Source organism: Atheta coriaria, unplaced genomic scaffold, assembly GCF_025399875.1.
Source record: "Atheta coriaria isolate IRGN ID8LTWV9N9 unplaced genomic scaffold, Caltech_Dcor_3.1 hic_scaffold_9_pilon, whole genome shotgun sequence".
NCBI lineage: Eukaryota > Metazoa > Arthropoda > Insecta > Coleoptera > Staphylinidae > Dalotia > Dalotia coriaria.
Window position 1 is genome coordinate 9,101,573 of NW_027045451.1, and position 15,033 is coordinate 9,116,605.

General features: G+C 35.3%; 2 protein-coding genes and 2 long non-coding RNA genes across 4 annotated transcripts; 2 read left to right on the forward strand and 2 right to left on the reverse strand.

The window, feature by feature from the left end:
• Positions 1–220: 220 nt before the first annotated feature.
• Positions 221–1,486, reverse strand: LOC135799560 (uncharacterized). Its single transcript, XM_065312706.1, has 3 exons — positions 972–1,486; positions 751–915; positions 221–645 (listed from the first exon to the last, which is right to left on the reverse strand). The coding sequence occupies exons 1-3, from the start codon at positions 1,344–1,346 to the stop codon at positions 370–372; spliced, it is 816 nt and encodes a 271-aa protein (XP_065168778.1). The 5' UTR covers positions 1,347–1,486; the 3' UTR covers positions 221–369.
• Positions 1,487–1,766: 280 nt separating this feature from the next.
• On the forward strand, positions 1,767–12,332 carry LOC135799561 (ubiquitin-conjugating enzyme E2 R2). Its single transcript, XM_065312707.1, has 4 exons — positions 1,767–2,490; positions 4,510–4,596; positions 10,799–11,031; positions 11,241–12,332. The coding sequence occupies exons 1-4, from the start codon at positions 2,314–2,316 to the stop codon at positions 11,464–11,466; spliced, it is 723 nt and encodes a 240-aa protein (XP_065168779.1). The 5' UTR covers positions 1,767–2,313; the 3' UTR covers positions 11,467–12,332.
• On the reverse strand, positions 12,191–12,784 carry LOC135799567 (uncharacterized). Its single transcript, XR_010550026.1, has 2 exons — positions 12,645–12,784; positions 12,191–12,586 (listed from the first exon to the last, which is right to left on the reverse strand). It is a non-coding gene; the product is annotated as an uncharacterized lncRNA (long non-coding RNA).
• LOC135799566 (uncharacterized) lies at positions 12,710–14,547 on the forward strand. The gene is made up of 3 exons (XR_010550025.1): positions 12,710–12,861; positions 12,926–13,058; positions 13,116–14,547. It is a non-coding gene; the product is annotated as an uncharacterized lncRNA (long non-coding RNA).
• Positions 14,548–15,033: the final 486 nt, after the last annotated feature.

Consider the following 15,033-nt stretch of genomic DNA (forward strand, 5'->3'; position numbering starts at 1 on the left):
CTACCAACTACTTTAACAACCGATTGCGAATGCATAAACAAGCGATTGCACTTTGATTGCAAAACATTATGACAAACAACAGAAACTTGGAAACTTCACCGCTAGATGGCGCAATGTGTACCAATATGTCAAAAATAACAAAATCATTTTCAATGAAAAAAACACTTAAAACTACTAAAAACTACTAAAAACAATCTAAAATTAACTAATATTTAACTAATTTTACTCTTAAACCAGCAATTTTAATTATTATTGCTTTCAAAACAAAACTAATAGATTCTTATACAAATAATTCTTCTTTCAAACATTTTTCACAAAGTGTACACAACTTGTACGAACTTTTATAACATTTGTATGAAATTAAGCAAATCAGTCATTCTCCGGAAACGAATCGGTAGGCCGGAAGTGGTTCAGCAAGTTGATAGTCCACTCGCCTTCCACACCCTTGGTGTACTCACGAATGAAGCGATAATTACAGATGGAGATACGTTTCTGGTACTCAGGCAACATTCCCATGTTTAATGGCGGCTCTTCACCACGTGCTCGCATCTGCGCAAGTCCACGCAGTGTGTGGAACACCATTGTTATCTCAACGAAACGTTTTTGATCATCGCCTTCATCGTCATCGTTGAACATTATCCCAATCTGAAAATATTAGAAAAAAATTACATTTTGAAGGAATTTATGCTAAAAAACATAAATTTTTGTTGAATTTATGCTGTTTATTGAGTTTAAAAGTGAAAAACTTGCCTGGTATGGAAAAGAAAAATAAATATCTTCTTTATTAATAGCAATAAGTTCCCTCTGCATCATGGACATGAGAGAAATCGAGTTTGCCAGTTTGGGAATAACATCACCTTCCACCAAACCTTCAAGTCCTTTAGTGTCACCTTGAGACAATCGACTAGAAACAACCTATAAACAACCTTATAAATCCACAATTCACCTAAAACCAACAAAAACTTACTTACTTCCAAAGCATGTTTCGCCCCGCCGACGAAATCCGGCAGATTGAAGTCTCTATCAAGGTAGGGACGGACAATAAACGTCGCAAGAATGAAATTCCTGATTGATTTTATCAGTGAAGGCCAAACTATTTCAGGAAACTGCATGAGTGCGGGCAGTTTCACGGCGGGTGGACCACTGCGATTGCCATCATCGCTTTGATTACTACAATATCTTCGTTGGGTCACATTGAATTTCGCTATTTGTGATGTGTATTTGTCGAAATTTCGATGGTGTTCTGGTTGCGTGGTTGAGGTTAGAAGTTGATTGGCGCAAGGGGCGCAGGCGTTACGAGCGTGCAGGATGTGCAGGTTTCTCGTCGTGGCACGCAGCGTATTCATCTTGGACGCATGAGAAAATTATGTAAACAATGATCGGAAAACTTTGGATTTTGTGAGGTTGTAAATTTTCACATTGCTTTCAAAATAAAATCGTATGCAGGACAAATTTCAAGGTCAACACATCAGATCATATAGATTACATTTAATAGGCAACCCGTGATACGATCCTGCAGGGTTTTGCATTTTGATTGTTATTTTCTGCATTTAATTTTTAATTTTTTTAAAACAAAATTTATTATTATTTTAATTAGCGCTATTGCTTTAATATGATTAAATGTATTTATTTTGTGTAGTTTTGTAAAAAATTATGTTATATGTTTAGTTTTAAGTTAGGCAACCCAAAATACATGCTTTGTTTTGCATTTTACTACGCTTCAAACAACTCAAACAAAAACATTTGTCAGTGATCGTCATTCGCCTGACCGCACGCCGTTCGAAGAAGCTCCCCAGCGTACACAAGGTTGATAATCAACGCATTCGTCCGTGTTGCGGCATAAAAATAGCGCTCATCGCAATAGTGTGCGTGTCTATTGCCGAACAGTGGGAGAGCGCTCTGCGGGCTTTACACGGCGCACTCGAAACTGCGCCGCTGTCGGCAGAGTTGGGCGAGCAAGCAAGCAGGACGAACCTAGGGCCCCTAGCGCAGCACAGCGTCGTGTATTCTCGTCAGATTGTGCGGATCGAAAAAGAACGCATTTAACGCGTACCGCGCGCGCGACGTAACGTGCAATGGCGTCACGTTCGTAGTCACTCGTCTCCTCGGCTGAGGTCTCACCTTTCCAGAAGCCACACGACGCGTAATCGCTTCCTCGTTCGCAGTGAATCAGCAGACACAGACATCAGTGCTCGAACAAAGGACAAAGAAATATCTTGCATCGCGAACAACCACACAGGATAATATTTCGTGTTTGTTTGCTGTGTGTTGATTCAAAAACAAAAGACACTCACGGATTACACCACTCTGAAGATGGCGTCGAGAGGCAACAGTAGTGCGCTGCGTGCGCTCGCCGTTGAGTATAAATCACTGCAAGAGGAACCCGTCGAAGGTTTCTGCGTGAAACTCGTGAATGATGAGAACCTCTTCGAGTGGGAAGTCGCTATCTTCGGCCCTCCGGACACACTTTACATGGGTGGCTGCTTCAAGGTAAAATTCACAATAACAGCTGATTTGTCGAAACGCGCTGCAGGGGCATTGACTGCCCGGACGCCATTTGCAAAACCACAAAGAAATAACAAAAATTTTTTGTTTGTTTTTGTTACTAACCGCAGTATAAGTGGGTGTTTAGCTTGCAACTTGATTCAATCTATAAATAATTAACTCCAGCAAGAATATTTTATGTTATTTTAAGTTATGCGCGTGTTGTGAGTCAGTTATTCCTAGTCTTTTGTTTAATTACACTCGAAACTAGTTGGGATTGTTTACAAAATGGCCGCTTGCGTATGTTTTGTAGAGTTGAGTGTAAAACGTGTTTTGTTTTATTTATAGCTGCGATTTTCGGTGCGTTTCATTGACTTTATTTGCGTTTCTAGGTTAAGTGCAGTCTGCACAACGTGTCGCGAGTTCAACCGTTATTTTCGACTTTCTTTGTCGCATCAAACAATGGCTGAGCGTTGTTTTGTGATGTGTTTATACTTGTTTTTCGCGGATTTTGTTTATTTACAGATTCACGCAGCATCTTGGTTGGATTTCGGCTAGGCGTTCGTTGGTTTTTCTAATTTGCGTATATTTTTAGGTTTTGCGCGGTGCGCTGCGCGCTGCTTTCGAAAAGTTTCCAGAAGTCGAACGCACGAGCGATAGTTGTATATAATTATGAACGAAGTTCAATCAACGGGAAATCTAATGATTCACTAGGTTTTGCTGTTTTTGCTGTATTTTGGTAGTAAAACTTATTTTACCTGCGAAAAATTAATGAAAAAATTAAATTTTGTTGATTTCTTGAAAAGTTTCAGTAGATTTTGTACAAAAAGTTAAATTTACATAAGAAAATGATGTTTTTCTTTGTATTTTATGCATTTTCTAGTCAAAATTCATTAAAATCCTTTCAAAAATGCAAAATTTTATGGAAAAATAGATGAAATTACAAGAAATAACCGTAATAAACACATGTTTAACAAATTATATGTGAAATATTATTAATTTATTGCATTTTTCCCTTTAAAAGTAGCCTATTTCTTTCTCCAAAGTCTAAAATGTTTCTATACAAAAATTTATCAAAATCGGTTGAATGGTTTTTGTGTAAAAGAGTAACAAACATACATTCATTCGAATTTTTAACATTACTCAGGCGTGCTTAGTTTATTTCTCGTAAATTTTACGTTATTGTGTTATAAAGAGGCTAAAATGTTCATTTTATTAACATTTTTTGTCTTTTCTAAGATTTTAATTAAAATTTTCGTCAATAAATAAAGAATAAATTAATATCCGCCATTTTTAAAGGTTATTCTACTTTTATTCGGCTTTAATTGTCCATAAACGTGGACGAAATTAAATTTCAACGGGAAGCCTTATGATTCAACGTAAATATTTGTATAATCAAACATTCTGTTATCAACTTGTCGATGTTTTCGGATGATTGCGATAAGAACACGTTGAACCAATTGCCCAATCCACGTGTTTGTCTCTTGTACGCAACATCCCTACTAATATTATAAATGCGAAAGTTCTGATGTTTGTTACACTTTCACGCAAAAACTACTTAACCGATCATCGAGAAAATTTGTACACATATTCTTGGTGGTCCCCGAATGGTTATAGGCTACTTTTTATTTAATAAAAACAATTATTTTTGAAATAAAATAAAGAAATTGTTTAGCCAATAATACCTCTGCATCTGGCTATTTGACAACTTTAACGCCATCTAGCATTCCAGCAATGAAGCTCAAACCTAAGTACTATAGTACCATCACACTGTATTACCGACAGCTACGTCAACATCAAATCCAATTGACTACACTATGGAGACTGTACACTATACTTCCATAGACTATACTTTCAGCCATTTTAAACTTCCCGCCATTCTACTTCATTGTTACTTCTTCTGTGACTACAGACGCGTACGGAAGCAACTTCATTATTTTAGATAATTTCGACCTTGGTCTGCATGATTTATATTTATTTTCGATTAATTCATCTAATTTCGCAAAATATTTGAAATTGTTGCAGGCTCGCATGAAATTCCCACAGGATTATCCCTACTCGCCGCCGACGATTCGATTCCTCACCAAAGTCTGGCATCCGAACGTCTATGAGGTGAGTACTGCGTGTTTAATAATAGTTTTATTGGTGATTTGGTAAAGAAACGTGACCGTGAGTGGCGGTGGTTGGTGGTCACATGCAAGGACACTTCTTGTCGCCGCGCGCGGTTGTGAATTATTTCTGAAATTATTCAGAATTCGTATCGATTTGTAATCAACGAATCATATCGGAGGAACACGCACACTGCACGCTGTACGCTGTCGTCCCCCCTGACGACTCCGACTGTTATTATTTTAGTGACGCATGAATCTCTAATTTGCTTCGACGGCATAATAAATCAACTTTGTGTAAATAGCGCAATCATAATCATTGCAGTCGGAGAGTTTCTCGCAGTATTAGGATGGGTATTCATCTGCTTCTTCAGGAAAACATGTTATGTGACTTAAATCAGCGTTGATTTTAGTATTTTCTTGGTTTTTACGATGAATTATGTGCAAAAATATTTTTAATTTTGATTTATAGAAGTTAGAAATGATAATAATGTACTTTTACGCCATCTATATTTGATTTATGTAATTATAACTACGATTTAATCTCAAAAACAACTTTGATTGTTTATTTAACACCCTGTATGGTACTTTTTTGGTACAAAATGTAGTCTATGTTATTCTTTAAGATCTAAACTATCTCTATATAAAAATTTATCAAAATTACTCGAATAGTTTTTCTGTTAAAGAGTAACAAACATACTTTAATTAGAATTTATATAAATTCGCAGGTTTGTACGTTTAATTATCGTATATTTTATACATTTTACGTTCAATTTGAGTCATCAAAGGTAAAATGAAGCAGTTGGGTTGTGTTCCAGTCGAATGAATGGAGTGTGATTACACGATCGGTGGCGGCGCGTGTTCGCGAAGGCGGTTCACGTGTTTCGGTGGAGTTTTGAGGCGGTTGCTGTCAAGTTCACCCGGGTGACTTGGGTGTACGCACGGGGCAAGGTCACCTTTATAATACTTTGATATTAAAACGAGTCAACTATTCTAACCATTCAAACAATTTATTAATTACTGTAATCGATTTATCAATTATGAAATTTTAGAAAAATATACTCGCGTGATATTTGTTTGTGGTAATAGTGACACGCGTCAATTGAAGTTGTGTCAAAGGACACAGGTACTTCATGATAAGATTAGTTGCAGTATTGTTTAATTAATTTTCTAGTGCATACTTATAGTTGTTAATTATTGATTATGATTTTCGCGCACACCTCAACAAGATAAGCCATAAGATTTTTTGAACTGACCTTGACAATGTCATTGATAGTTCTATATAATGGTACTCATCAATATGTTTGTATCAATAAAATATTAGGTAATATGAATAGAAAAACAAAAATCAATAACAAATTATAAACCTACTAGCTCTAACCCGCGGCTTCGTTCGCGAATATCTAAAATATTGCAGTTGCTTCCGTACGTGTCTGTAGTCACAGAAGAAGTAACAATGAAGTAGAATGGCGGGAAGTTTAAAATGGCTGAAAGTATAGTCTATGGAAGTATAGTGTACAGTCTCCATAGTGTAGTCAATTGGATTTGATGTTGACGTAGCTGTCGGTAATACAGTGTGATAATACAGTGTGATGGTACTATAGTACTTAGGTTTGAGCTTCATTGCTGGAATGCTAGATGGCGTTAAAGTAGTCAAATAGCCAGATGCAGAGGTATTATTGGCTAAGCAATTTCTTTATTTTATTTCAAAAATAATTTTTTTTATTAAATAAAAAGTAGCCTATAACCATTCGGGGACCACTAAGAATATGTGTACAAATTTTCATGATGATCGGTTAAGTAGTTTTTGCGTGAAAGTGTAACAAACATCAGGACATACGCATTTATAATATTAGTAAGGATGAAAATATGTTACTGCACTGTGTCTGTGAAGTGAATTGTGTAATTATAGCATTGAAGTTAATGTAATTGACTTTTTATGCGGACTATTTTGCAATTAGTAACAATGTGACTGGTTTTTATCATCACCTGCATTGTCGTTGGAAAACACATGCGCGTAGTAATTATCTAGAAGAAATGCGCGGCTTTCTTTCCATGTATAAATTCCCTCAATGCCATTTGCAATGTCACTTAGGCAATTTATTCTTTTCAAATACAAATACTGATTGCAATTACTAGTAGATATTTAAATTATTGTTGTTTTTGTTTGCTGCTGATGCATTGGTTTCTCTTTCGCGTGTATGTATTTTGTATCTAGGTATCTACGGGAGCAAAGACAATGATTAACAAAAGACGTGCGTTATTGTGCTCACGACAATATTGTGTGTATTGTCTGTGTAGTTGCGAAATTGCTTTCAATAGTTGCGCCAGTTGTGTGCTGGTCGGAGCGACAAAACGCTGTTAATTAGAAGTAGAACACTCGCAACGAAACAAAACACAACACAAATCGAACTCAATTTAGTGTAAATAGGAATGAAGACATTTAAATAAAAGCAGCATGCATTTTATCAGGTTATACAGGGTGTTCTTACATCTAAGAACAAGAAAATAACCAAATATCTGTTTAATTTTTGTTGCGCTGGTTATAAACTCAATTACTTTTGTAAATATGCCAGTAAATATTTCCTGAAGTCTAAATATGAATTCCGCGTCGCTTATTTGTATTCACTTGTGTTATGTTTAAATAATTTTGTTGTAACTGCATGTGAACCCCAAGAAATTAGCTGAAAAATCGTGCTTAAGTTATAGAATTTAGCATTGCAATTTGTAGGAATGTTGTGATCATAATTACAACAATATTTCAAATGTTACCATCGATGCCATGTCTTTGAAAAAATATTCTAGCTCATAATTGCTCGAAATTAAAATATTTTTCATTGTTACACAGAATCTATATATATATAAAAATGAATTGCTGTTCGTTAGTCTCGCTAAAACTCGAGAACGGCTGAACGGATTTATCTTATCTTGGTCTTGAATTATCCGTGGAGGTCTAGGGAAGGTTTAAATTGTGAGAAAAATTCGAATAATTGCCGGGAAAATCCTCAAAACAGCTCTTTTCTATAGAATAAAATTTGACATTGAGATTCAATCATAGTTATAGTTAAATAGTGGAATTCGAGATGGCGCGCTGAAGTGCATTATTGACAAAACTTTATATGCATAATTTCTTTAAATTAAAATTGCTAATCTTATTGATAGAATTGACTCTTACTACGAGTATGTCTAGAACAAGAGAGTAAAAACGAATTACATTTTTATTAAACACAGCCGGAACGAAGTCGCGGGCAACAGCTAGTATTTTAATATAAATCAACAAAATAGTTCAAATTTCAACATTTTATTAAGTTTCCTCCTTTAATAAAAGCTAAAATGTACTCAAAACTTAAACCATTGCAATGAAACGTTCCTTACATGACTAATTCCCGATTGTTTGCATTGAGAAAGTGTCAAAAATGCAATTAATCTGTGTAAAATTGTAATGTCGGGCTTTTGTTTCGGAGTTTATGCGGAATTCCATGTCGAAAACGTATCGGTCTATTGTAATGCAAACAATAGGCGAATGTGAGGCGTAAAATTTGGATTCGGTTCAATTTGGGACAGCCACAGTCGAAAGTTAGTATTAAAGATGCAGCAACAATGCGAGACAATCAAACCCACACAATAAGTTTATATCTGGAATAATATTGTAAGTTAAATGTATGCAGAATGTGGTTTTACGTAATTAATGTGCTGATTATTTAATATTCCATTGTCGGCGCGTTGGATAAAAAGTAAAAGTTATGGAAACACAAACTTTGACAATGAAATAAACATTTTATAATTATAGAAATAAATGTTTAAGTAAAGTTTTAAAAGATATAATATTTTTTATGTTTATGTTTTGAAATTGCCGAATAATATTTAATATTTACACATTTTTTAAATTTTTCATAAAATGTTTGAATTATTGGTTGAAATTTTAACTTTTTAAAGAAAAAAAAAAGGAATTAACAGTATTTTGAGCAAGAGAAATATTTTCAAGTAAAATAATTAACGTAACGATAACTTGAGTGGAAAAATCAATTATTTTCTCATTTGTTACACGAAATTAAAGGTAATTACTGAAGGAAGCAATTTGTTTTTAATATTTTTCAATTTTCTGCTCAAAATTAACAATATTTTACGTTTAACATATTTGTTTAAAATTTAATACCTCATTTATTTCATAATAACTCGTAAATAATGCCTAACTTTCTACAGATTCCTTATTTTATTGATTTTGATCATTTTTTAAGTAGATTTTAATGATAAATTTAAAAAACAATCAAAAATGATTATTTTTTATCATGTAAAGATGAAGTTGTCTCACCTACATAATATATTATCTTATTCCTCTGATTAAATCCAATTTAAATGTAGTAATGGATTTTTTCTACTTTTTTAAAATTATTTATTGCATTACGTTGTATGCTTTATGCTTTGTTATTGTTATTATTACGTATTGGAACTAAAACCGATACAAATACACAAAGAATGAGTAAAGTGTGGAAACTGTTGAAGTTTATAACAAGTTGAAGTATATAATAAAGACCAACAAGAAACACGAAGTTCATGCTTTGTGCACCTCGGCGCTCATGGAGCTCAAAGGCAGCTTGAAAGAGATTCAAGAAATTCGAGTTGAACCGAGAGAAGTGAAGAATAAGAATAAGAATAGGAAAAGCAACAGCAAAAAACACGCTTTCTAAATAGTGAAATCGTACGATATCCCACCGCCACACGCTAGGAAACTGAAGTTGAAACCTAACTTTAAACGGTTCAAATGTTTCGATTTAGTAAGAAATTCTATGATTTGGAAATATAGATGGCGCTCTTATTTAAATTTCAATTTAAATGAAATCAATAGTTAAGCGTTTAATATGACTTTCTATAAGGAAGCTTAAGGCGATTAATTTCGAAGGATTAAATATAAAAACTAATTAATTAATTAATGCGGATTGCTGCGAAGTGAAGTGAATTTCGATTTCGTTCGGTTTGCAGAACCAGAAACGTCTCGATTCACTGAATTGGCGTCATGCAATCATAATAAAATATAATAATATAAATGCGTTTGTTTGTGACGCTGTAACTCAAAAACCACTCAACCAATTTTGATAAATTTTGGTTTTGATATAATTTAAACCTTGTAGAATAACATAGGCTACTTTTTATTGCCAAAATATAACTTGAAGGGTGTGGAAATTAGTTTGCAAGTTTATGCAATGAAAAAAATTGAAAATAATTACAAAACAGCGCATAAAACTAATGTATTGCTGTAGTAATAGAATGTAATTGTATGAATGTACATATCATACGTACAAGGAAGGCAAAGAAGGCAAAGACCACGAAGGAAGTAGTCTTAAGCCTTGCAACGTGCCGTGTTGTTGAACGAGTTTGTCGATACATAGCGCGGCTTCACAAAGCACAAAGCAGACCAACCGCACCGAGAGTTCGAGCGCTGCGGCCTGGTCCCAAGGTTGTTCCGTCTTTTTCGAAATGTATAGCGCTATACACACGTGTTTTACGTAAGTAAGTACCTGGGAGTACGTTGTGTACTTGCAGGTATTTACACTTGTTAGTTCTTACTTTTTAATAAAATTATAGTAGGTGTCAATGACTGCTAAAATATAAATTTTGATTTTAATAAATGTTTTGGTAATCTGCAAGTTTGCATCTATCGATGTGCTAGCAGGGCGCAGGTCCAGGCGACGCTTGCAAGGGAAGTTTTGTCCTCGTCCCGTTGACCTGATTTTCACGCAGAGGAAATTTCGCTTTCCGCGTTCCAAGGGCCTTTAAACTTATACAGCGCTAGAAATTTACCAATATTTTATATAATAATGCAGAATATGGTTTGGTATGCGATTGTTTTTAAGTATTTTTACAAGAAAACACCAAAAATGATCACAAACACATGAAAACGCATAGAAAAACGTTTTTATCACTCTGTATACTCGAAAATATATACAATACCGATGAAGTATATTATTCTCATACTCATATTCTCGTTGGTAAATTTAGAATCGAGTAGAAAGTCCAAAAACACCGTGTGACTATGACTCGAGTGATGTAAGCACCCATTTTTAATTAATTGCACAATTTATCGCAATTTTTAATGAATCGCTGTGGTATTTTGTGTAAATTAGGGCAGTGAAACCTTAAAATGTCACCAAATAACCTTTTCTTACTCTTACCCACCAGGATAGTGATTTTTGTGTTTTAATTTTTAGAATGGCGACTTGTGTATCAGCATTCTCCATCCGCCCGTCGACGATCCCCAAAGCGGCGAACTGCCCTGCGAGCGATGGAATCCCACGCAGAACGTGCGCACCATCCTGCTCAGCGTCATCTCGCTGCTCAATGAGCCGAACACCTTCTCACCGGCGAACGTTGATGCCTCCGTCATGTATCGCCGCTGGCGGGAGTCGAAGGGCAGCGATAAGGAATATGAAAACATTATTAGGTGCGCATAATATTATAAAACATTATTTTTTCAATTTCCACTGTTTTCCACGCTTTTGTAGTGCGCGAACAAATTTCGAAATTTTAGAAAGAAAAAGTTGAAATACAAAAACAAAACGTGGATATAAAGTGGAAGTAGAAAAATAAACGTTGTTAAAGTGCCACTTAGTGCACTAGAGCATTAATATACTGATAATTTTTAAATTTTAGGAAACAAGCAACTGCCGCACGAGCCGAAGCCGAGCGAGATGGTATACAAGTCCCGCTGACACTTGAAGACTACTGTATCAAGACGCAGGTGAAGCCAAACACGTCCGATTCACAAGTTGAAATGACAGATTTTTATGACGACGACTACGATGAGGAATACGATGACCCATCGGACGGGTCCGACTACGAAGAAGATGACAACGACAGCGGTAACGGCGAGTCATGATCGAGCTAAGACGCCTTTTTGTCGCCATCGTCACCGCCACACTCACATGAGACCAGTTGTTGCCACGTTACTTCTTCTGACGTTTTGATTTTCTTCAATTTTTCTGTGTTTTGTTTATTTCTTCTTTGACTTTGAAACTGATGCAAATTTCGATTTACAAAATGGCCGGCGGTGGTCGTGGCTGTCGTTCTTTAAGTTTCGATCGTGTGACGCTACGGATGAGGAAATCTTTACTGAAAACAATTCGTATAAACACTGTGATTATATATATTCTATCTTAACTAATTAATCTGTATCTAGCACATATGGATGCGCGACTACAACCGAAAAACAAACCAAAAATATTTTTCTCACTCTCCTGGACGAACTCTGAGAAGTGTTTCATTTGCGCGCAGCTTGTTTCATGAGTTTTGATGAGGATAAAAATAGCAATCGCGAAACGCTTCACTCTTTTTGGATTTTTTTTTTTTAATGTCGACAGACACACTTGTACATAGTTAACCCCTGTAACGATAGTTTCCTTATTTAATTAATTGATTACATGTGTGCGTACCGCTGCTCTAGGTCGCTATTTGACGATTCGTATTACTTACAATTTGTATGCCCAGCTGCGTACGTGTGTTGTGTTTTGGATGTGATCGGTTCTTAATCGATGTTGCCTGCCACAACTGGCCGGCCGCGATGCATATTCGATAATCGATAAACGTGTTGATTACACTCTAGGTGCAGAACTGTAGTGATACATTGCGAATTGACATTTGCGGACGTGGACGTCGAGCAAAACTGGTGCAAACAATTTAAGCGTTGTGTGGAGAAATAAAATTATATTAAAAATTACAGACAAATACAGATAATTTTAAGTAGTACTTGCTGGGGCTTTTATTTTACTTATTTAACGTATGTATTACCCATTATACCACCCCCTGAATATTAAAAAAGGCAGAAAATGCATAGATAACAATATGGAAGTTATTATTCTTCTTTAAAAACATTTAATAACTGCAAAACAAAGATTACCTTCAAAAATGCCTCAAAATTGAACCTTCCAGATGCCCCACACTACTTCAGGAATGTTTCTGTTTTCTCAACTATTCGTAACTACATGTTTTTTACGAATAAACTAGAAAAATGTAAAAAATTAAATTCGAATCACCAAAGAGGCAGCCATCTTGTTAGACCTGCGCTGATTGGTTGTTGTCTGCGACTGCAGCGCCACCACCGACGCGTTTTTAAAAACTTAACGGTCCGCAAGTGTGGCAGTTGGCGCCAACAACTTGTCATCTAAAGGTTAAAATTTGCTTATATTTTTTATTCGTACGTGATTTCAAGTGAATTAACAGCAATAATGGTTCGTCCAAAGAAAACAACGCGTGAACGTACACGCATTGTGCATCCGTAAGAAAATATATACTTTATTTAAACCTTCTAATATTTTATTTTGATTTAAATGTGTAATCAGGAATGTACTTATTAACTTGGCAAGAGAAGGTAGACTATCAATCAGTTCAGCGGGTTTGACCTCATCAGACGAAGAAAATACAGTTAAACGCATTAAGAAACAACACAAAAAGACACCGGTTAGTGAGAGTGAGGTATGTTTTATATTACAACGAATAAACAAACTTTAAATCCTTTTTTAATTAATAAAGCCAAAATCTACACCGGAGCAGATTCCACAGATTCCAGCCAGCACACCGTTTCATGCGGTGAGAAAATCACAATTAGAATGGAATATGTCAAATATTGAACCTGAAAATAATGAAATCATTGATAAACCAAAAGAATCAGCTCCAGTTAGGGCAGGATCTGAAATAAAAGTACTTAGTAATATTACAGTGAAGAAACCAGATCAAAACAAACGTAAAAAGTCGTTAAAATCTTCAAAAGCCACAAAAAAATCAGAAAAACAAAGTGCAAATCATGCTAATACTCCAGAAGTTATTAAGAATCCTTTAATTGTGTCTCAATCTAATATAAACACATATAACAGTAATAAATCAAGACATAGAAGAATATCAAATGTGGCCAATGAGAAATCTGAAAAAATCAATGCGAAAATTCCGAAAAAACACCAATAGTTGATGCTGATATTCACGAACGTCTAAAACGTCTAGAAAAAAAGTTGAGTAAAATTGAAAGACAGCCACGTCGCAAATCGAAAGCATCAAGAGCACCAATCGATGATTTTGATGTGTATGATTACCAACCACCTGCGACAGTAGAAATATCAAATACACCACAAGTTATTAATAATATTCATAAACCATTAGACACATCTTGGAATAGAAAAGTGCAATCACTGCTTGGAGACATGGAAGTGGAGGAGGTTGTTACCAATTCAGTGAAGCACAAAATGCCTATAATAGGTTTGTCTGAAAACAAAATGGACGTTGATGTGAATAATAAATCTCCATTGAAAGTTACCACAACTGAAACAAAAGAAAATGAAAAATCTCGGAAGAGTACAGGTCGTGTATTGTTTCCTGTGAATAGTAATACATCTGTATCAGGGAAGAAGCGGGAACCATTGATGTTTTTGCAGGATATTCTCAATCAAGCTGAGAGACCAACTCCTGTGCCTGCACCACGCAAGCTTTTATCCAAAAAGAGTTGTAATATTCTTCAAGTTGAAGATAAAGTGGTTGTTCCTGTGGAAATTGAAGAGGATAGGCAACCAGACTTACATGTGCAGGAAAAACCTGAGGAGATAATTAATAATGAGATTCCTGCATCGCCACGGATACAAGAAGTATCTATTCCTAAAGTTTCTAGTAGAAGAACAAGGAGTACTAGATTATCTAGTGCAAAATCCACTACAGCAAATGTAAAAACTAGAAATTCTGTTAATAAATCTAAACCAGCAGAAAATTTGGATGTAGTAGAGGTGCAGGTGGAAACTATTCTTCAACCTGCTGTTGAATTACAGGATCAAGTTGAAGCTGTTGAAGAACCAGTTGATGATAATAATGTTGAGGCAATTCCCGAGGTTGAAGCAGTTATACCACCAAGCAAACAGAAAAAAAAGCCAAAAGTTGCAAAACAAAATAAAGAAACGAAAAAACCTGTCAAAAGAAAGTCACCTGATGCATCACAATCCGAATCTTCTAAAAAGAAAGCTGAATCCACTAAAAATTCATTTTATATCTCAACAATAACCAATATACAACCAAGTAAGTTAAACTTTTGTACACAAAACATAATTTCTTATTGTTTATTGCTTATTTTACAGGAGTTGTGGGAACAAGTCGCTATGGCCGAACATTAAAATCTTGTAATCTTGTAATCCCCGAGTTTATAGACTACCAAATACTCAAACCACAAAAGGCAAAGAAAGAGAAGAAAAACGCGAACGAAAAAATAAAATCCCGGAAGAAGAAGCACCTGCAGTAAATAAATCCATAGTAATACCGCCAGTACCATCTGTAAATACACCACAAAAGGAAAATTCATCCGAAATGACCAAACTTTTCTTAGAATTCAGTGATTACGTTGAAGTAGAAAAGAATAACGATTTTTCTCTATCAATCGGAGAACATTTCAACCACGTACACAGCAGCATCCTTCGGA

Excerpts from the sequence above, each read along its gene's own strand:
- LOC135799560 (XM_065312706.1), bottom strand. The coding sequence starts at position 1,346 with ATGAATACGCTGCGTGCCACGACGAGAAACCTGCACATCCTGCACGCT. Across the intron at positions 916-971 it reads GGGCGAAACATGCTTTGGAA|GTTGTTTCTAGTCGATTGTC; the intron begins GTAAGTAAGTTT and ends GGTTGTTTATAG. Across the intron at positions 646-750 it reads ATTTTTCTTTTCCATACCAG|ATTGGGATAATGTTCAACGA; the intron begins GCAAGTTTTTCA and ends TAATATTTTCAG.
- LOC135799561 (XM_065312707.1), top strand. The coding sequence starts at position 2,314 with ATGGCGTCGAGAGGCAACAGTAGTGCGCTGCGTGCGCTCGCCGTTGAG. Across the intron at positions 2,491-4,509 it reads ACATGGGTGGCTGCTTCAAG|GCTCGCATGAAATTCCCACA; the intron begins GTAAAATTCACA and ends AAATTGTTGCAG. Across the intron at positions 4,597-10,798 it reads GGCATCCGAACGTCTATGAG|AATGGCGACTTGTGTATCAG; the intron begins GTGAGTACTGCG and ends TTTAATTTTTAG.